Source organism: Capsicum annuum, chromosome 4 (genome assembly GCF_002878395.1).
Source record: "Capsicum annuum cultivar UCD-10X-F1 chromosome 4, UCD10Xv1.1, whole genome shotgun sequence".
In the NCBI taxonomy this organism is placed as follows: domain Eukaryota; kingdom Viridiplantae; phylum Streptophyta; class Magnoliopsida; order Solanales; family Solanaceae; genus Capsicum; species Capsicum annuum.
In genome coordinates this window covers 33,872,357-33,896,100 of record NC_061114.1, presented here as the reverse complement: position 1 = coordinate 33,896,100, position 23,744 = coordinate 33,872,357, and the positions used below count along the sequence as shown (strand labels likewise).

General features: G+C 33.0%; 1 protein-coding gene across 1 annotated transcript; it reads right to left on the bottom strand.

Moving 5' to 3' along the window:
- Window positions 1-3,898: 3,898 nt before the first annotated feature.
- On the bottom strand, window positions 3,899-5,494 carry LOC107869771 (GPI-anchored protein LLG1). The gene is made up of 2 exons (XM_016716212.2): window positions 5,324-5,494; window positions 3,899-4,413 (listed from the first exon to the last, which is right to left on the bottom strand). The coding sequence occupies exons 1-2, from the start codon at window positions 5,406-5,408 to the stop codon at window positions 4,064-4,066; spliced, it is 435 nt and encodes a 144-aa protein (XP_016571698.1). The 5' UTR covers window positions 5,409-5,494; the 3' UTR covers window positions 3,899-4,063.
- Between the last annotated feature and the right edge of the window lie 18,250 nt (window positions 5,495-23,744).

Below are 23,744 nucleotides of genomic sequence, written 5' to 3'. Positions count from 1 at the left end.
CTCACTTGGAGAACAGGGTGATGAAATTGTAAGTCGGGAGCCCGCTCGGAGAACAAGGTGATGAAACTCAAGTCAAGAATCCAAAAGAAGCTGCATAGATAGGATTTTTGTAATTTCATTTATGTTTTAACTTGTAATTTTTATTTTTTAATGTAATGACAGAGTCGCGGACCGAAACCTCGACAGGACCTCACTCGACTCTCCAACTCGATATAGTCCCTCTCCTTCAAACCCTTTAATATACATGTGACTTGATTTTCTCATAACTTGGGTAGGTAGGATATCCTAAGTCAAGACTCGGTTGCCCTTCTTCCTTCTTTTTTTTTCTTGAATAATGATCTGGTTAAAATTTGGTCTCGTTGTCTACTTTTTTGTCTGAAAACACTTTGTGTTTACACCCAAAAAGGGGTATGATGTAGACACCTAATTTTGTCCCTCTCGAAGTTCAATTTTATTTAATTCTAGCTCACTTTACCACGTACCTTCACCCATTCTACACTTTCCCCAGAAGAAAACAAATAATAACCAAATCCTAACAATTTAAATCCCTAATCTCTAATATTCCCTTATCCTAACTAATTTTTAACACCTCATCATAACAACCCTACCCTACCCCCTACCCCCTATACCCCCTACCCTATTACCTCACGTTTTTCCCTTTTTCTTTTTCATAACAAACTCACACAAAAGAGGACCACACAAGAACCTTCCATAAAATACACCATATACGTACACTACACATCAACAACAATTAATAATACACATAGAGGACATATACATGTGGGCCCCATAGCATACAGATTCCTCACCATTCCCACTTAGAAGAGACCTACTCTTCATTTTTCTTTTTTTTTCTTCATAATCAATTTCTGCACCTTTAACAAAACAAACACACAAAGCTTCTAAGTTTCAATGAAATGATGCATGTGAAAGGAGTTTCCAAGATCTCAAGAATAAATTGACTTCTACACCCGTATTGGTACTTCTAGAAGGCACAAAAGGGTATGACGTGTATTGTGATGCTTCAAGAATTGGCTTAGGATGTGTGTTGATGCAGCATGGTAAAGTGATATCATATGACTCAAGATAATTGTGGCCACATGAGAAAAATTATTCTACATATGACCTTGAGCTAGCAGTGATTATATTTGCCTTAAAGATATGGTGCCACTACCTGTATGGGATTCATATTGACATATATACTGACCACAAGAGCTTGCAATATATGTTTAGCCAAAATGACCTAAATTTGAGGCAGCGAAGATGGCTTGAGTTATTAAAAGACTATGATGTTAATATATTGTATTAAGGCTATGGCGCCGTCTATAGAAAGACAAGGGATGACTAAAGATCTGTACCAACTAGCCAATTTGGGGGTTTGCCTTCTTGAAACTCCAAATAAGGGGCTTATTGTGCATAATGCGACAGAATCTTCATTGGTAGTCGAAGTAAAAGAGAAGCGATATGTAGATCCTATTCTATTATAGCTTAAGGAGAATGTACAATGTGGTATGACAAAGGCATTTGAGCTTACGCAAGAAGGAGTACTTCGGTGCTAAAATAGATTGTGTGTGTCGAATGTAGATGGGCTAAGAAAGAGAATTATGATAGAGGCACATCATTCAAGGTATTCCATCCATCTGAGATCAACTAAAATGTACCAGAATTTGAAAGAAATGTATTGGTGAGGTGATATGAAGAAGAAAATTGCAAAATTTGTAGCCGAATGTCCAAATTGTCAAAGAGTTAAAGTAGAGCATCAAAAGCCCCAGGGTTATATGCAATGTATAGATCTTCCAATCTGGAAGTGGGACATGATCAACATGGATTTTTTCACTGATTTATTTTTATTAAATTTATAAGAGCGACCACTCATGGTCGCTTTTGTTTTAAAAAATAAAAATTGATATTTTTTTTGAATAATATTAAATTTTAAATATATATATAAATATATTTAAAAAAAATTGACCACTTTAAAAAAGCTACCACCCTTTTTTCGACCATGACTTGTGGTCGCTTTTGTGGTCGCAAAAATAGAAAAATCAACCACATGTGGTCGGTTTTTATGATCGCTTTTCTTGTTTTTTATAGTAGTGAAATTATTTATTCTTAGAAAATAAAAGGTAATTTTATCTATTTATTTTTAATTAAATTTCATCTCTTTCTAAATTACACTGACTACATTTTATCTAAACAAAATTTGAAAGAATATGACTAATTTATTCTTGAAGATTTAATCAAATACTTATTTAGGGGGGGGGGGGGGGGAAAACAAAAAACGAAAGTAACATCTATAATTTATATCTATAATATATTAAAAGTGTGAAAACCTTTAGAAAAGTGATTTGAACTTTTTGTCCTTCATTAAAAGAGTCTCCTTTAGACAAAACTGTCTTTTCACTATTTTCTTTAGTTTATTATTTAATTATTTTTATTATATTAACTAGACTCCTAAAATATATGGAAAGAGAATCAACTAATATTTTTTCTTATACTAATCAATTAGAAAAATACTCCTAAAATAAGATAGAAAAATACTCTTAAAATAGGACTTTATTAAGGAAATATTTCTATAAATATTGAGATGCACGTTAAACTAGAGAAAAAATTGGTTTACTTATTGAAAAAATAAGATTGATGCTCATCTAACTTAATTCTGTCGTATGTCTAGATTGGTGGATACTTAATTTTCTAACTCTCAACTTCTTCACTATTTTTGTCAACATAATTGAATTCAATGTGTGTGTGTCTATATATATATATCTTCTTTATTTTCATTCAAGTCATTCTTTAGGGTCAAAATTTTAACAAGAATTATTTTCATCAAAACTGAATCTTTATGATCACTATTCTATTATTTTGTTGTAGTGTACAGGTCGTAGATGAATTTACAGGAAGTAGATGAATATCGGTCAGCTTTGAGGAATTTTTTTAAGGTAAAAGTTACGTTTAATTGTATTATTTTTATATCTCTGTTTTGAGAATTTGTTTGTGTAAAAGTTTAGTTTAATTGTATTATTTTGATATTTCTATTATGTATTACTTTGTTATAGTTTACAAATGGTAGATGAGTGTCAGGCGACTTTGAGAAAATTTTTGTGTGAAGGTTAGATTTAATTATATTGTTTTGACGTCTCTATCATCATATTATTTTGTTGCAGTTTACAAGTGATAGATGAATGTCGATCGGCTTTGACAAATTTTTTTGATAAAGGTTAGGTTTAATTAATAAATTCTCCAAAAGATGTTGACTTTAATTATTGTATTCATCTTTGTTATTTAGACAAATATCTTATTTAATGTAATGTTTAAACTCAATAAAATGAGGTACACGCGTGAGACGCATACAACTAAACTAGTTTATTTATAAATCGACAATAGATTCTTTTGGAAGATACATTCATCTTACAAATTTCATTAACCTAGTAACAAGTGTTATTTAATGAAAATTCTTCTCTTATAAATTTTTTTTATCCTATTATAGTTCTTCTTTTCTTGTAATAACAAGGTACTTTAAAAATATTTTTTCATAAAAATATTTGAGAGATATTGATCAAAAGTTAAAAGCACCGATTCAAGATAGCCAACATTTTTAGATGTTACTTATTTTGTGGCTTAATTAGTTGAGTCCTAAAGATAAGAATTATTATTTGTTTTCCCGCTTGCTCGAAAAAGAGACTCTTAACTATAAACGTCTTAAAGTGTCTCTAAGACAAATAAGTTTTATTTTTGGATTGCTAATATTATTACCTGTATTCTAACAATTTGATGATATTTCAATTCGAGCAGTTGAAAGATGTTATTATCCTTGTTCTAACAATTGTAACACTCACTATTTAAATAAGATACTAAAATTCATATAACAAAATACAATATTAAACTTTCTAAGAATACAAGCTCATCATCAATACTTAATTCGTATAACAAAAATGCAATATTAAATTCTCCACCATATACACCATATTATCATAATGAATCTGATAGGTTATTTCAAAACAATATCATACAATGCATATTTTTTTTTTCTTAATCAACTCAAGCAATTTTCTCATGCCTAGCTAATTTAATTTCTACCCTTGTTACCATTTGATCTGCCCAATACGGTGGTACAGCTTAAACCCTGTGGATCATCATGACAAATTTGATCAAAAAGACCATCTGGGTAACCTCCCCTTCTATTGACGTGGTAAAATAGGCCTGTGGCGCACCCATTGTTCAGCTTATTTATTAGTGGTAAGTACTTGCAAGTTATCTGCTTGAACCCAGTACAACACGTAAGTGGGTTGTAATGAGGTCCTCTGCATTTGCTTGTGAGAGGTGTCATGTCTTCCTTTCCGAAATCAACAGGGCAATCATTCTTCACATAAAACTTTTCAACAAGGCCACGACCTCTTTGAACTCTTAGTGCGTCATCTGCATGACACACAAAAATGAATTTTGATTCAACACATTTTTTGATAGAACATTGCAATAATTTGAATAAGAGGTCTTAGGTTTGATCATATATTATAGGGTAATGCAATTTTCCTATTGCGGAAGATGACCCGATGGAGGGAAATTTGGAAGTTGGTGAGTGAAGCAGTCGGACCCAGGTTAAAGAATGCAATTCACCCCTAAGGTATATGATTTCATGCGAATACAACTTTTGCTCATATCATATAGAAAAAAAAACTGGTTAGTGTTGCTGTAATTTGAATAAGAGGTCTTAGGTTTGATTTATTTATTTATAGGGTAATAAGATTTTTCTATGTGAATTTGAATTAATTGGACCTTAGAGTAGACAAGAGTGTATCTAGCACTTAAGGTATATGTTTTTACGTGTGTACAGAACTTTTATTCATATCATGATTTGTATTAAGAATTCCACAAGATATTTATAGCTAATTGATTGTACACCTATTTATTATATTATGTTAACTTCAGACCTAAAAACTTTAAAAACTTTGAATTCGCCTCTGCTGGACTATGACCAGAAACAAAACAAAGAGGAATATTAAGAGCATTGAAAGGAAAAAAAATGGAGGACAACAGATGGTTATGTACCATGGTGGAGTAAGAAGAATTCCTTCGTCCTCCACCAAAGGTCTCGCTTCAAACTTTAGCCGGGAGTGTTGATCACCTCCCAGAATGAGACTCTCAAATTAAGGCTCAAATTTGAATTAATTCAAAAGGTTAGTCTGGTACTAAAGCTTATGCTATGCACGAGATTCGTGAAAGAGTTGGATCATAAGGATCTATACGCAGCCCCACCAAATACAAATTAATTGACCCCAAATATAAGAGAATTGAAAGAAATAAAATAAAAACGGGACACATTAATTACATGAGATGTGGGTTGATGGAGAAGAGGAGGCCAATCCAACAGTGAGGAAGAAAAACAAGAAGCAGCATGATCTTTCAAATCCCATGGTTGCTTTTCTTCTTTTTCTTCCCTATATTATTGTAGTGCTGACACACTTTTCTCTTTTGAATGTTTTCACGATTTTTTCTTCTTTATTTATAAGACAGTGAAAGTCAGAGAGACCCGGAGAAAGAAAGGACGAAATTCAACTATTTTTTAGTCCATTGAGTTCAGTTTTATAGGCCCTTAAATTTTCTAGTTCCAACAAAACCAAACACTATTTTCTCAAAATTATTATAGTAAGCTCTTAAAAGTTACTCCCTCCGTCTCAAATTATGTGTCGTCATTTTCTTTTTGGTTTATCCAAAAAAAATGTTGTTTTTCCTTATTTGGTAAATTTTTAAAGACACAATTATAATTTTAACCTTAATGGTCTCACTTGATTTTAAATACTATTACTCCTTTTTTATTTATTTTTTCAATTAAAAGTGGTCCCACTTGATTTTAAATACTACTAAACCTTTTTTAAGAAGAGTAATTTCGTAACTTTAACAAAGTCAATACTTATTTCTTAAATATCGTATCCGGTCAAGACGATACATAATTTGGGATGGAGGGGGTATTTTCTTTAGCCTAAGAGAGTGTTTGGATAAACTTATAATTTGATCAAAATGATTTTTAAGTCATTTTTTGAAAGTGTTTGGCAATTTTTATAATTGCTTAAAAAAGTCAAAATTGACTTTTTTAAGCCAAAAGCAAGAAGTAACCATTGCCTAACTTTTTTGGAGGGCTTATACACCATTAAAATTGACCAATCAAATGACATTTGTGTCCCTTATAAAGTCTTTTTTTCCAAGTTTACCCTTTTCTAGCCCTAATTTTCCTTCCCTTATATTTTACATATAACAAATATGTATATTTTTGACAAATATATTTTTCATACACAAGCGATAAAATGAGTGATAATAAATAAATGAATTATTTCTAAGCACTATACTAGCTTCAGTATCAGATTCTTCATTTTATAAAAATTAACGAAGCGGGGCACGAATTAAAGTGTGTATATATATATATATATATATATATATAAAATCTATAATCTATATCTATAATATATTAAAAGTGTGCACGAATTAAAGTGTGTGTTTGTATATATATATATATATATATATATATATATATATATATATATAAAATCTATAATCTATATCTATAATATATTAAAAGTGTGAAGACTCCTAAAAAAGTGATTTGAATTTTTTACCCTTCATTAAAGCGCTTCATAATAGACAAAATCATCATTTATTATTTTTAAAAATAATTATTAATTAATTATTATTTAAATATTTAGGATTAAAAAAAACGGAAAGAATCCCACACCTAAAATAAATTAAATGTAGCGTGTGAAAAGTTTTAGTAGGAGTCCTATGCAAATTTTTAGGAGAAAAACGATTGGGGGGTGGGGGGGGGGGGTGGGGGGATTAAGAACCAAATTTATATTTATTGAAAAAAGAAATACGTATGACAACTTTTAAGGAAAAGATCTTACTAATCAAAATATAGATTTTCTTTAAAAAAAAAAAATCAACGTATGAAAAGGAAAAAATTATTTGATTCAGCTAAGAAATTATATTGTTTAACACTGCTAAAGTAATTAGAATTTTACCTTATATAAAGAAAGGATGTCTATAATCCTATTTAAATAGTATTTTGATCAAATTTTACTTATAAAAATACACGTGATTCTTCTACTTTTACGTTTTCTTCTTATTTTATTTTGATTTTAATTATTGGTGATTAATTGAAGTTTTCTCCTTGCATTCATCTCTAGAGTTTTTAGCCTTCTTCGTTATATGAATTCTCTTTTAGATTTTGATTATACACAATTATTTTAATTATGAAGAAATCATGAGAACTAGCATATCATCGTTATGTTTGTTAATGAACTTTATTTGTTGTGTTTTTTATTCAGGCTCTAATGATTATCGCATATACAAAATCTGATCAAACAATATTTTTAGAGGTAATTTTAATTTCTTTTATCAATTTAAATAATTATCTTTTTTAATAGATGATGCTTTGCAACTTGCAAGCATGTTTTTTCATTCAAAATAGTAGTTCAAAATTGAGACATAGCTTCTTTCTATTTTTTTTTAATTGTATATAAGCCAAAGTTAGAGTCTTCTAGCAAAATTATTTATTTTAAAGTTAATCAACACTTTCTAATAATTTTATTTTTTTTGTATATAATTTTATTGATTGACCCGAGATGCAAATATGGCATACATTCTTACCATTTAAAAATAGATATTTATTTATGACATTATGTTTAGGACTTAAGTGTACCAAATCTTTTATATTCATTATTTTCGGAAGGTAATTATACCTTTTCAATTATAGTATTTTGGTAAGGAATACCTTTTTAAATATAAACAGTGATAAATAATAAATATGCATCGCACCAATATGGGTTGTGGTGCAGTGGATGGAGCTGCTCCATCCTTAATCAGAGGTCGAGGGTTCGATCGTGGGTATGGAGAAAATTCTGTTGGAAGCGCTGCCACCTTAATGGGCCCTCCAACGCTCGATCCGGATTAATCAGAGCTCCAATGCGAGCACCAAACACCGAATGAAAAACCAAAAAATAAAAAATGCATGGCTGATCATAATCATATCCTTTAAATATAGTTAAATTTGATAAATTTTTTATTCTTGCCTTAATTTCAAAACCCAATAACTTCCCCTATTTTGTATAGATTAAATTATTTTTATAATATTGACTTAATATATAACTTATTATTTAAACATATTATCTAATAATATTTACGAAATTTTCTATAGTCCTCTACTCACTGTTACATATATATGTAGAATGAATTTGTATTTTTAATATATGCAACATTTTTTTTTTCATTAGACACACGTGCAAAGCACATATATATATTAAAAGTGTGAAGCGCCTTTAAAATGTTGTCTAAATTTTTTGCCCTTCATTAAAGTCTTTACTCTACACAAAATAGTCTTTTCACTATTTTTTTCTAATATTTAAAAATTAAAAATTAATTAAATATATTTATGGTAAAAAATTTCTCATTAGAAGTCATAAAAATTAATAACAACTAATATTTTTTTATTAGCTTAAGAATTCTAAATCAACTAAATGATTTTAAGAAGATTTAAAAAGTCTATAAATCTACATCTATGTCTACAATATATTATTTTATTCTTGCCTTAAGTTCAAAACACAATAACTTCCACTATTTTGTATAGATTAAATTATTTTTATAATATTGACTTAATATATAACTTATTATTTAAATGTATTATCTAATATTATTTATTAAACTTTCTATAGTCCTCTACTCACTGTTACATACATACATACATATATATATATATATATATATATATATATATATATATATATATATATATATATATAGAATGAATTTGTATTTTTATTATATGCAACTTTTTTTGTGTTAGACACACGTGCAAAGCACGTATATATTAAAAGTACGAAAGGCCTTAGAAATATTGGCTGAATTTTGTTTTTCTTCATTAAAAGTCTTTGCTCTACACAAAATCGTCTTTTCACTATTTTTTCATAATATTTAAAAGTTAAAAATTAATTAAATATATTTATGGTAAAAAAAATTTCTTATTAGAAGTCATAAAAATTAATGACAACTAATATTTTTCTATTAGTTTAACAACTCTAAATCAACTAAATTGATTTTAAGAAGATTTAAAAAGTCTATAAATATAAATCTACAATATACTATTAATATATATATTTTTTTATAATAAAATATATGTTTTGAACTTTTAATACTTCATCAAAAATCATCGTAATATATAAAATCGTCTAATTTTAAATAATTAAAAATTACACGTGTGAGGCACGTGCGGCTAGTTTAAGAAAAAGAGCATTAAAGACTATCATTTTTAAAGACAAAAAGTCAAATCATTATATTTAAGGGAAAAACATTAAAGACCATCTTAGAATAGGAAAACTTCAATACTTATATTTTTGTTTCATAATTAAAGTTTGTTCAAATGCCCTTATCTCGTAAATTAGTGTTACTTTGACTGAATTATCATATATAAAATTGTAATTTTAAATAATTAAAAGTTATACATGTGAGGCACGTGCGGCTAAACTAATATATATATATATATATATTAAAAGTGTAAAAATTCTTAGAAAAGTGATTTGAACTTTTTGTCCTTCATTAAAAATCTCCACAATAGATAAAATTGTCTTTTCACATTTTTTTAAAAGTTATTTTTAAGATATTAAATATTTAAATAAAGAAAATTTTCTTATTATGATTAAATTGCTAATTTTATGGTAATTTCTTTTCTCACGTCTATAGAAAATTAACAAAAGTCTTTCTTTTGAGTTTTTATTTGGACAAAATACAATACTTCCAAAAATTAGCATAGGAGTCGTTGCAAAAAAAAAAAAGAAATCTAATTTGTATTTGGATAAATTTTTCAACCCTCAAGGTTATAAAGAAAATTAAATACTACCATAAATAATTTACTTAGCAAAGAAAATAAAATATTATCATAAATAACTTATTATAATAGTTAATTTTTACCTTTTTTTCAAAAAATAATGAAATTTTTTCATATTTAGGTAACCTTTTCTTAAGGAAAAGAGGTTTTCGACTTCTAGAAATTGAATTAGTTTTCTTCTACAACACATAATAACATAATAAATTATTTTTGTATGTTTGTAAGTAGCTTTGTTATTGAGATTCTAACTGATTTTTCTGATTTAATATTCAGGTTATGTTGGCGTTATTCATCAAGAATAACAAAATATAGTTTTATGTTTGTAAGTAACTTCCGTTATTGAATCTCCAGCATAACTCTGGGTTTTCAGTTTTAGATTTTCTTTTTTGTTATAAAACAATAAAGAATAAGAAGAAAAGTAGAGTGAATAGAGAGACTAATTCTTATTTCTTCTCATGAGGGATGAATTACAATGAAGGAAAATCCCTTTATTTATAGGGAAAAACTAGCCTTGGGGTTTGTAACTTTTCCATAAATAGACATACACAATATATGGTAAAGTAGGTATTCACTATATATAGTAAAGTAGACATTCACTATATATGATACAGTTATAACACTCCCCCTTGAATGTCTAATTAATAGATAATACGCATATATGTCGCCTCATTAAAAACCTTACAAGAAAAACCCAGTAGGATAAAACCTCGTAAGGAAAAAAGAGTACAATGCGTATCAACTCCCCCTAATGAGAACATCCTTGAGCCTTTGCATTCAGATCTTGTGCACTATCTTCTTGAAAGTTGCAGTTGGAAGAGACTTGGTGAATAAATCATCCACATTGTCACTTGAACGAATCTGTTGTACGTTAATATCACCATTTTTTTGGAGCTCATGTGTATAGAAAAGCTTTGGAGAAATATTCTTCGTTCTATCTCCTTTTATGGATTCTTCTTTAAGTTTTGCTATGCATGCTGAATTATCTTCATACAAAATCGTGGGTACTTTGTCACATTTCAAACCATATTTTTCTCGAATGAGATGTATTATGGACCTCAACCACTCACATTCTCGGCTTGCTTCATGAATAGCTATAATCTCAGTGTGATTTGATGAAGTAGCTACAATAGATTGCTTTGTTGATCTCCAAGCTATGACAGTACCCCCACATATGAACACATAACCTATTTGAGACCGAGCTTTATGCGGGTCAGATAAGTACCCAGCATCAGCATAACCAACAAGATCGGAACTGCAATCTTTAGAATAAAATAAGCCTATATCAGTAGTCCCTTTTAGATACCGTAATATGTGTTTGATCCCATTCCAATATCTCCTAGTAGGAGAAGAACTATATCTTGCTAACAAATTAACTGAAAAGGCTATATCAGGCCTTGTAGTATTTGCAAGATACATTAGTGCATCAATTGTACTAAGATATGGTACTTCAGGACCAAGGAGTTCCTCATTCTTTTCTTGAGGTCGGAATGGATCCTTATTCACATCAAGTGATCGAACAACCATCAGAGTACTTAATGGATGTGCTCCATCCATATAGAATCATTTTAACACCTTTCCTGTGTAGACAGATTGATGGACAAAGATACCGTTTATCAAATGCTCAATTTGCAAACCAAGGCATAACTTTGTCTTTCCGAGATCTTTCATCTCAAATTCTTTCTTTAGGTAATCAATTGCCTTTTTAAGCTCTATTGGCATTTCAATAAATTTTATGTCATCAACATAAACAACAAGTATAACAAACTCCGACGTTGTTTTCTTTATGAAAATACATGGGCAAATTTCATCATTCGGATTACCTTCCTAAGATAAATATTCACTAAGACGGTTATACCACATGCGTCCAGATTTAATAAATTGATACATTTTGATATTGAGAAAGATTGATTTGATTTGAGTCGAGTTAGGAATCCACAAATTGATTATGATTTGATAAATGATAAAGAGATTTGATTTGATCTTCATGATAGACCCTTGTGATGTTTGTAGTGGATTTCCTAACGCATCCTGAGCTTGTGTCTGGGAGTAGTATTTAGCACTGAGTGGAAAATATGGTATTTCTCCTAAAACTACGTGCCATCGTAGGATTGGTATTGATATTTGTGGGCCAGAGGCCGAGTATGAGATTGTGATCACTAAATTGAGGTTGTACTCCCTAGCAAGAGTACGACGCTCCCGCCAATGTAGGATTCTCTCCTTAAGAGGGAAAAACGTTACACTTCATGTATCTCACATGGTTTATGTCGGTTATAAGAACCTCCCATATCCATAAGAGTTGAGTTTCTTGAATTACCGAGTCACTCCGAGTCTTGAATTGAAGAGTTGAGTTGTTTATGATGATTTACGAGGTTTTTATCATATGATTTATTTACTATGAGATCATGAAAAGTATGTTTCAATCTAACTCAAGCCAAGTGAGCCATCATTGTACATATGCATGTTTTCATAAAATTGATAATGATATTTACATTGTTGCATGCACCCCCACATACTCAGTACATTCCAAAGTGCTGACCCACATATTTTTCTATGACATACATTTTCTCTCAATGTAGGTTTAGGTACTCAGCTGTAGCCGCGTTAGCGATATTTGAGTGCCTCAACTATGTTCCCTTAGTGGTGAGTCCTCATGGTTAGAGGATCGTGTCTATATTTTTGGTGATATCGTTCTGTTGTTATAGCTTTCAGTACTATCTGAGTCAGTTGGGGGTTTGTCCCAATGGCTCCTTGATTTTGATTTATAGAGGCTTTGTCAGACTAGAGGGTGGATATATATAGATATTCAATATATTTTGGTTGTACAGTCTAATATTCTCCAGTATTTCTCTTGAACCTGATGTGGTATATCTCTTTGTTATGCATGACTGTTGTCGAATTGAATTCTTTATGGTAGTGTCTAGCTCCGAGGGTTAGCTTGGGGCTACGTGTAGCCCTAAGCACCGTGTGGCATCTCGGGATAAAATTTTGGGGCGTTACAAGCTTGGTATCAAAGCCTAAGGTTTAAGGAGTTCTAGGGAGTCTGATAAGCCGCGTTACGTAGAGTCTTGATCATCGGTGTGTAGCGCGCCACATCTATGAGCAAGAGGCTTCAGAACATTTTAGGAAAAGTCGTTTCTTTCTTTCTAAAGTTTATTGTGCCTACAACTATCTCTTTATATGCGATTAACTCATGCTCTTTTATAACAGAAAATACCTCTTCGTCGAGCTCATAGAAACAACGAGCAACCTCAACCCATTGATCCCTTGAACGAGCATGTGTCTCACGCGGAATTTTGAGCAGTTTTTCAGGCGCTAGCCCAGGCAGTTACCGTCAATGCTCAAGCTAACACCCAGGCTACTGTTTAGCCTCTACAAGAGAATAATTCTGCTGCAGCTCGAGTTCATGACTTTATGCGGATGAATCCGCCTGATTTATATGGATCGAAGGTAGGTAAAGACCCACAGATGTACTTGGATGAAGTGATAAAGATCATTCAGATTATGTATGTGACTGAGAAGGAGAGTGTTAAATTGGCTGCCTATCGAATAAAAGATGTTGCATATGATTGGGGGGAGATGTGGAGGATGAGTAGATGGGAGGATGCCGCTCCCATGACTTGGCAGTTATTCCAGGATATGTTCTTGGATAGATTCTTTCCTCTTAAGATGAGGGAAACAAAGATAGAGGAATTTATGAATTTGAGACAAGGCCCCATGACTGTTAAGGAGTATTGTCTTAGATTCAACCAGTTATCCAAATATACTCCTAGTATGATGGTTGAATCTAGGACCATTATGAGTAAGTTCGTGACCGGTGTGTCGAGTTATATTGTGAAAGAGTGTAGATCTGCTATGCTTAGTAGGGAGATGGACCTTTCTCGGTTAATGGTACATACCCAACAGATTAAAGCTGATAAGATAAAAGAGAGGGAGAGAGTAAGAAGTAATAAAAGAGCTAGATCTGAGCAGAAGGGATTCAGTCCATCTAGATTCTACGGAGGGAACCACCCTCAATTTCAGGGACATCCATTTATGCCCGTGCCTTCTTCAGTTAGTGCTCCCGCACCTAGAAGCAGGCAGGAGCAAGGGAACAGGCCTATCCCATCTAGGTCTCAGGAAAGTGTAAGTAACAAACCTCGTCCTCCTTTATGTGCCATGTATGGTAGAGATCATTTTGGCGAGTGTTTTGTTGATCAAAGGCGTTGCTTTAGAGATTATTTTGGCGAGTATTTTGTTGATCAAAAGGATTTCTTTGGTTGTGGCAAGTTGGGCCATCAACTTAGAGATTGTCTGTATGCTAGACAGGGGAGTCGAGATGCTTGTCCCCAGAGTCAGGCTACCAGTGCCCTCGCTCCCGTAGTATGCCCAGTTCCTCCTCAGAGCGCCTCTTCTAGTACTCCTGGCGGTTCGTGCCATAATTGCTTCTATGCTATACCACCTCGCCAGGAGTAGAACTCTCCAGATATTGTAACTGGTATGCTCTATGTCTTTTATTTTGATATGTATGTATTGATGGACCCTGGTTCGAGTTTCTCTTATGTGACACCTCTAGTTGCTGTAAATTTTGAGATGGACCCTGAACGGATTCATGAGCCTATTCTGGTTTCTACCCTAGTAAGAGAATCTGTTATTGCTAAACGAGTGTATAAGAAGTGTCCTGTCACTGTTCTTCATCGGGTCATATGTGCTGATTTGATTAAGCTAGATATGGTTGATTTTGACGTCATTCTGGGTATGAATTGGCTTCACTCATGCTATACATTTATAGATTGTCGTACTCGAGTGGTCAAGTTTTAGTTTCCTGATGAGCCCATTTTTGAGTGGTCTGGGAGTTCTGTAACTCCGAAGAGTTATTTCATATCCTACCTCAAAGCTAGGAAGTTGATTTCCAAGGGTTGCATCTATCACCTAGTTTGAGTTAAATACCTCAAGTCCGAGACTTTGACTATTCAGTCAGTTACCATTGTTAATGAGTTTCCTGATTTTTTCCCAGAAGATCTCCCAGGGGTCCCAACTGATAGAGAAATAAAATTCGAGATTGATATCCTTCTCGATACTCATCCTATTTCCATTCCTCCGTACCATATGGCTCCCACAGAACTTAAAGAGTTAAAGGAGCAACTCAAAGATCTCTTAGAAAAAGGCTTTATCAAACCCAGTATTTCCCCGTGGGGTCCACCTATTCTATTCGTGCATAAGAAAGATGGTACATTGCATATGTGCATTGATTACCATCAACTCAACAAGGTAACTATCAAGAACAAGTACCCTCTTCCTAGAATTGATGATTTATTTGATCAGCTACAGGGTGAAAGTTATTTCTCAAAGATAGACCTTAGATCCGACTATCATCAGCTTAAAGTGAGAGAGTGCGATATTTTAAAGACAGCTTTCCTAATCTGTTATGGTCACTTTGAGTTTCTTGTCATGTCCTTTTGGTTAACCAACGCTCTAGCAGCCTTCATGGACCTTATGAATCGAGTGTTCAAGCAATATCTTGATATGTTTGTCATTGTATTTATAGACGATATTCTTGTGTATTCCCAAAGAAAGGATGATCATATCGACCATCTTAGAATTGTCTTGAGAACTCTTAGAGATCATTAATTATTCTCTAAATTTAGAAAGTGTGAATTTTGGCTATGGTCAGTTGTTTTTTTGGGTCACATTGTTTCCGCCAAAGGCATTAGAGTCGATCCTCAAAAGACAGAAGCTGTAAAGAATTGGCCTAGACCTACCTCCCCATATGACATTAGGAGTTTCTTGGGTCTAGCTAGTTACTACCATTATTTTGTTGAGGGCTTCTCTTTTTTTGCGTCTCCCGTGACTCGGTTGACCCAAAAAAAGTGAAGTTCCTGTGGTCAAAACCTTGTAAGAAGAGTTTTTAGGAGTTAAAGACTCGACTCACTTCAGACCCAGTGTTAGCTTTACCCATTGGTACTGATGGTTTTATGGTGTATTGTAATGCTTCTAGAGTTGGTTTAGGTTGTGTGTTGATGCAGACGGGTAAAGTTATAGCTTATGCCTCTAGACAGTTGAAGCCTCATGAGAAGAATTACCCAACCCATGATCTTGAATTAGCAGCTGTAGTTTTAACTTTGAAAATCTGAAGACATTATTTGTATGGTGTTTATGTTGATGTGTTTACTGATCACAAAAGCCCGCAGCATGTGTTTACTCAGAGGGAGTTGAATCTTAGACAAAAAAGATGGTTAGAGTTGTTAAAAGACTATGATATGAGTATGTTGTATTACCCGAGCAAGGCCAATGTTATGGCAGATGCTCTTAGCAGTTTGTCTATGGGTAGTGTAGCTCATGTAGAGAATGATAAGAAAGAATTGGCTCATGATGTGCATCGTTTGGCTAGGTTGGGTGTTAGCTTACTTGATTCCGCTGAAGGGAGTATGTTAGTTCAGCGTAGTTTTGAGTCCTCTTTGGTCTCGAAGGTAAAAGAGAAGCAAGACAGGGATCCTAGTTTGGTCAGACTGAAGGAGTCAATTAAGGACCAAAAGGTAGAGGTTTTCTCCCAAGAGGGAGATGGTGTGTTGAGATTGCAAGGTAGATTGTGTGTTCCCAATGTTGATGATCTAAGGTAGAGAATTATGGATGAAGCGCATGACGCGTGATATTCTATTCATCCCGTTGCTACCAAGATGTACTGCGATTTGCGGGAAATCTATTGGTGGAACAATATGAAGAAAAACATAGCAAGATTTATGGCAAAGTGTTCTACTTGTCAACAGGTTAAGGTAAAACACCAAAGGCCCAGTGGTGTAATGCAAGAGTTTAGCATTCCTACTTGGAAGTGGGAAGAAGTGAATATGGATTTCATAATTGGTTTACCTCCTTCTCGTCGTCATCATGATTTAATTTGGGTTGTTGTAGACTGGTTGACTAAATCAACTAATTTTTTGCCAGTACATTCGTCTTATACAGCTGAGGATTATGCTAGATTGTATATTCAAGAATTCATTAGACTTCATGAAGTTTCTTTGGATATTATCTCTGATAGGGGTACTTAGTTTACTTTCCAATTTTGAAGGGCTTTTCAGAAGGGTCTCGGTACCGAAGTTCGTCTAAGTTCTGCTTTCCATCCGCAAATAAATGTCCAGACTGAGCGGGCCATTTAGACTTTAGAAGATATGTTAAAGGCATGTGCGCTTGATTTTAAAGGTAGTTGGGATGAGCACTTGCCATTGATCGCATTTGCATATAACAATAGTTTCCATGCTAGTATTCAGATGGCCCCGTTCGAAGCTTTGTATGGGAGAAGATGTAGATCACCTATAGGTTGGTTTGAAGTAGGAGAAACAGCTGTGATTGGGTCTGATGCTATTTTCGAGGCTATGGAAAAATTTAAGTTGATCCGAGAAAGATTGAAGACCGCTCAAAGTCGTTAGAAATCGTATGCGGATGTGAGAAGAAAATATCTTGAGTTTAATGTTGATGATTTGGTGTACTTAAAGGTTCACCCATGAAAGGGGTGAAGAGATTTGGGAAGAAGGGAAAGCTTAGTCCCCCTTATGTTAGTGCGTACAGGATTCTGAGCCGTGTTGGGAAAGTAGCATATGAGGTGGAGTTACCCGCGGAGTTGTCTAGCGTTCATCCGATATTTCATGTTTCCATGATTAAGAAGTGTATGGTGATTCTGTCGTGGTTGATTCTTCCAAAAGTTTAGATATTCAGGATAGCCTTTCATTCGAGGAGATTCCGGTTAAGATTTTGGATTTTTATATTCGTAGACTAAGGAACAAAGAAGTTCCATTGGTTAAAGTGCTTTGGTGAAATCAATCTGTTGAGGGTTCTACTTGGGAAGCTGAAGCTACTATGCGAGCCAAGTACCCTTACCTCTTTTGTATGAGTTCGGAGCGAGCAGAAGGTATAATTCTTTCTTAATTCCGCCCCTTTTTATTAAAGATTCAACTGTGTGTCTACTTCCATCACGAATTCGTGCATTTTGTATGGTATCCAAAGGTATAGAGTGAATTAATCCCTTTGATTGAGTCATTCCATCTATACATCCTCATTTTCTCTTGTTCTTGTCCTATTTGGCAACATTCGAGGGGGAGATATTGTAATAGCTCGAGACTCTAACCAATAGTCCAACCATGACTCAAGCTCATGAAAAGTAAATTATAGTGCTTTGGTTGTTTTCTGATCAAGGTTGATATGTATTACGGCCTCAAAGATGTCTTAGCGATTAGGTGAATCAAAACATCCCTTACTGATTGAATTCTTGAGAAGAATTTTGGCATAGCCAACTTCAAACGAGCATATCTTTTTCTACCTAAGAATTTTTGAGCTAATGACCCATCAACAGGTAGATAATTGAATTAGCTTTCCAACGAAACCAATTTCACCCAAATCCGGTATCGGAGCCAAGAGTCATGCCTATTTTACTCCAGCATGTCAGGTTGGAAAACTGAGTGACGGTATTTGGTGATAAGTTGTCACAAGCATGACGACTTGTCACCAATGTCGTTAGGCTTAGGTAGATTTCTACCCCCAGTGATGACATTTGTGACAAGTCGTCATAAGTGTGATGACTTATCACCAATGTCATCAACCTTAAGACGAAAATCATAAAATCCACCCTTTTGTGACGACATTTCGTGACGACTTGTCACAAGTCTGACGACTTTTTACGAATGTCATCAGCTATTTTTTCAGCAATTAAGGAACATTTTTGCAAGGGTATTTTGATCCTTTCCCATCTTTTGGAGGCCTATATAAATATGAGAATCCTCATCCAAACCCTAATTTCTTCATTCTCTCTTTCAATTTTCTTAAGAATATATATTAGGGTTTCAATCAAGAAAATTTAATCTTCCAAAAATCACCTATAAATCTTCAAGATTTCTTCAATAATCAAGTTCCTTATAGTGTGGGCTTCGAGAATCATTTATTACAAGTGCGGATAGAATCTCAAGCACTAGAATTCATCCAATTTCAAAGATGAAGGTATGTGGGGTTTTGAACAAGAGCAATTCTTTCGTTCTTGTGCCCAAAGCTTTGATTTCTATCATGGATTTATATGATTTTGCAAGTGGGTTTATACCCAAATTACTTCATCATGAGATTATGAGAATATAAATTGTTCAAGCTTTGTTATACATAATTATTTTGATATACCCAAGTTATGACTTGATATTTAATATTGTGAATTTCATATTTCTACCATAAGTTGATATTTCAAGTGCCTTCAAGATACGTGTCAAGCTTTAAGCTTCCTTATGACAAATTGGATTATTGAGTATATTGATTCATGAGATTGAGTTGTTATAATGAGTCTTGATATTTCCTCAAAGTTATTGATGTTGCCATGATTTAATGAATTGATACATTTTGATATTGAGAAAGATTGATTTGATTTGAGTCGAGTTAGGAGTCCACAAATTGATTATGATTTGATAAATGATAAAGAGATTTGATTTGATCTTCATGATAGACCCTTGTGATGTTTGTGGTGGATTTTCTAATGCGTTCTGAGCTTGTGTCCGGGAGTACTATTTAGCACCGAGCAGGAAATGTGGTATTTTTTCCAAGACTATGTGCCATCGTCGGATTGGTATTGATATTTGTGGGCCAGAGGCCGAGTATGAGATTGTGATTACTAAATTGAGGTTATACTCCCTGGCAAGAGTACGAAGCTCCCGCCAATATGGGGTTCTCTCCTTAGGAGGAAAAAATGTTGGAATCCATGTGGCTCACATGGTTTATGTCGGTTATAAGAACCTCCCATGTCCATAAGAGTTGAGTTTCTTGAATTACCGAGTCACTCTGAATTTTAAGTTGAAGAGTTGAGTTGTTTATGATGATTTATGAGGTTTTTATCATATGATTTATTTACTATAAGATCATGAAAAGTATGTTTCAATCTAACTCAAGCCAAGTGAGCCATCATTGTACATATGCATATTTTCATGAAATTGATAATGATATTTACATTATTGCATGCACCCCCACATACTCAGTACATTCCAAAGTGCTGATCCACATATTTTCCTATGGGCTACATTTTCTCATAGTATAGGTTCAGGTACTCAGCCGCAGCCACGTTAGCGATATTCAAGTGCCTCAACTACGTTCCCTCAGTGGTGAGTCCTCATGGTTCGAGGACCGTGTCAATATTTTTGGTGATATCATTCTGTTGTTATGGCTTTCAGTACTGTCTGAGTCAGTTGGGGGTTTGTCCCAATGACTCCTTGATTTTGATGTATAGAGGCTTTGTCAGACTAGAAGGTGGGCATGTACAGACGTTCAATATATTTTGGTTGTACAGTCTAGTATTTCTCTTGAACCCGATGTGGTATACCTCTTCATTGTGCATGACTATTGTTGAACTGAATTCCTTGAGGTAGTGTCTGGCTCTGAGGGTTAGCTTGGGTGTTTGTGAAAATTCTCCAACAAAGCAGTCTAATCTCCGAAGATTAATTTTTTATGAGCTTTTTTTAAGTACTTCTATTTAGGTAAATTCCAAAAGTGGCTCTTAATTTGAGGTGGGATTTTTCTTAATTTTACTCTAATGGATGTTTCTTGTGGTCTTCAAGTAAACGACAGGAAGCTTAGACGTTGTTGTGGCCATCTATATGGTCATAATGCTCTGGAAGACGATAGGTATTTTCTGGCCAATGAAGGATCGATCAAAGGATACAAGGCTTCATAGGCTTAAGAAGATTCAGGGTAGGCTAATGTGAGCAGCAAAGGACGATGATATAGAGGAAATAAGAAAACTCCTAAAGGAGGTGGAAGTGAGCGACCAAGTTATGAAAGATTCGAGTAGCAAAGCAATGTGGCTCTTTTCAGGTGGAACCATTATCTCTACTCTTAGATTGATTCTTATTACTTTCACATTGACCAGAGACGAGTGAGATAGCCAACTTTTAACTCTTGTGAAATATTTTACTGCTGGTGAGAAAATGTTATACTATGGGTAGGATGATTACAGGACGCGGAGTTTGTAACATTATGCTACGCCAAAATAGGCATTCCGCTTAAATTTTTGTTGTTTGTTTGTAATGCTTTGGCTTTAAAATACCTATTTGTTTTCAATTACTAACTGGAATAGTATCTTCTCATTTACTGCTAGATATGAAGAGAAATTGACTTTTTATTAGATGTCTTTGGTTTAAATTATTCTAAAAATGAACTAAGACGATCAACTGTTGTAAAATTATTTGCTTGAGGCCCATTTTTTGCGTTTGACTCTCTGTGCTATAGTAAAAACTTCTTTCCTAATTTTGATGGCTCGCTTTGCCAACGACCTCTAATTAGGTCCTACACTCATTAGTCCAACAAAGTGCATCAAGTCGATTGCGATGTACGCTAGGATGGTGTTTGCAACATCGAAAGGAGCTCACTATCAGGTCAAACGGGTATAAGCAATTAGCGATAAGCTATAGTTTACTCCTCCAGCATATGTGCTCAAACTCTTGAAGAGGTAACTAATTGTTTATTGCAGATAATTTTGATAACCAATTTCGCTTGAGTAAAATGTTTTTCATCTTCACCTTGTAAAAATGTCAGCTTGATTTATGCTTGAGCTTTTCATTGTCTTGAGAACATTTTGGTCAAGAACTTGCAGTATATATTAATTCCGATTTAAAAAGTACATTTTTATTTAAATCCATCAACTTAAATGCTGAAGAAAAATTAAAACATATATAGTCAATCAAATCTTTATATTCTTGTTTGTAGAGTTTCAAGAAAGAAAAGAATTTGGAGAAATTTTAGGTCTCACCGAATCACACGTAGAGATATTGATAACACACATAGAGCTAATGGTATTTCATAACTAATTGATTGAGTAGCTGCCCGTAAACCACCTAAAAAGGAATATTTATTATTTGATCCATCCCGACATAAGAAGTCCAACGGGAGCAATACTTGAAATGACAATTCATAAAAAAACACCAATACTAAGATCAGCTAGAACAAGGTGATTACCAAAAGAAATTACTGAATAACTTTGAAAGATACATATTACTGCTATGGATGGTCTGATACTGAAATTTTGCTTAAGATACTCTTTTTTTCTTGGCTCTGTACTTTCATCTCACCTATTGCATATCAGATTGTTTTATTATGAGTAATGCTTCCACTTAGTTTCCTCATTTTCAAGTAACTTGCTTTTACAAAAATTTTGACTAACCATATGCCAACACACCCATAGGCTTTATTGATATTGATTGCAGATTATGTGCATGCATACTAATTATTTGTTATATTTATCTTTTTCCTTAGCTTCAAATTAGTTTTAGAAAAGTTTAAATATTCTTTCTGTAATCAAAGAGAAGTTGGATTATTAAACAAACAAAGTAACCAAACAAAACAACAGAGAAACATATGAAGTTGAAGTTGTATTAGCAGGACTTGTTTGGTTCACACTAACATTAAAGAAGAAGACATCTAAGTATCAATTTTCTCAGTATGCATGAACACAGATGCTTTTATTTGTGGTCTTCACTCAATCCTCTTTTAGCCAACATACTTGAAGGCACTTTCTGGTAATATATAGGTTCTCAGGAAGTTAACATGTTATAACAAATTTTACTCTTGTTTATGCATTAACCAAAGGCGCATTTTATTAATATCATTGAATTATCTCAAGTATTATACTACATTGTCTCTGAAGCATTCAATTGAAATAATGCTTGAACTATATAGAATTCAGTCGTTTTGTTTACTGTAGAGTGCATAAATATTTAATTCTATTGTTTCAGATTCCTTCTTCCAGCATCACTTATAGCGATGAATGATGTAGCACCTTATTTTTTTTTTATTTTTTCTTTGGGTGATAATTTCTTAACAATTGGTTGAGATGGAAGTACAACGCACTGGATGAGCCCAGTCCATTACGTGAAGAGCCCTATTTAGAGTAGTTTTTCATTTTTTATTGGAACTCAACAATTAGGGGAAGGGAACTCCGGAACTATTGAAAAGCTCAAAGCCTCAAATTTTCCTGGCACAGTTATGAGAATCGGGAGCTGGGAGGCAATATTGATGTTTTAGTATCGACTGTAATTTGTGATCAATAAATTACAATTTAGAAAAGCTACAATTGATGCAAATTGTGTTGTTTTATCGTGCGTTTTGTATATTTCTGGAAATGAAGCTGAATTAGGAAGTGAAATCTGTTCATAATTTCTGAAAATTCAGCTGAATTAAGACTGAACATTTTCTTGACTCTTGAGTTTTCCCAAACAGAGATTATAGCAAGGCTGATATGGACATTAAAATTAGATTTAAATAAAAAATCTATAATGTAATTTCAATTGCGACATACAAAACTGACAGTAACAAATTAAAACTAGATTACTATTATTGGGCTCGCGCTAGCGCGAGCTTCTACATCTAGTTATACAAGAGAGAGTTGGGCAGCTGAAGCAACTCTCCATCGACATGTCTGCTTCAGCTGCTTACTCTGTAATTTTACTATATTACTCCTAATTAATTATTATAAATTATGTATATATTAAAAAATAATAATATTTAATAAAAAAATTTAAATAGATATTTATGACATGTCTACATTAGCTGCTTTAATCATAATTTTACTAAATATTATCCTAATTAATTATTATAAGCCATCAAAATATTAAAAAATATATATTTAATAAAAATAAAATAGATATAAAATGATAAGTTAATCATTGATGTTTTAAATTAACTTCACGTCTTATATGAGGTCCACTTAATTTTTTTACAAGTATTTTTTATAGTAATTTTGTTATATCACTTCTACGCCGATCTGAAACTTATAATATTGTTAAAGGAAAAAGAATTATTATATATTTTAAGTGCAAAATCTTCTGATAAGTAAGAAGGAACAAATACATTTTTTATGGATTGTCGTAATATATAAGTTCAACACACATAC

Coding starts and splice junctions, on each gene's coding strand:
- LOC107869771 (XM_016716212.2), bottom strand. CDS start 5,408: ATGGGATTTGAAAGATCATGCTGCTTCTTGTTTTTCTTCCTCACTGTT. Junction 4,414..5,323: donor TCCATCAACCCACATCTCAT/GTAATTAATGTG, acceptor TGTGTCATGCAG/ATGACGCACTAAGAGTTCAA.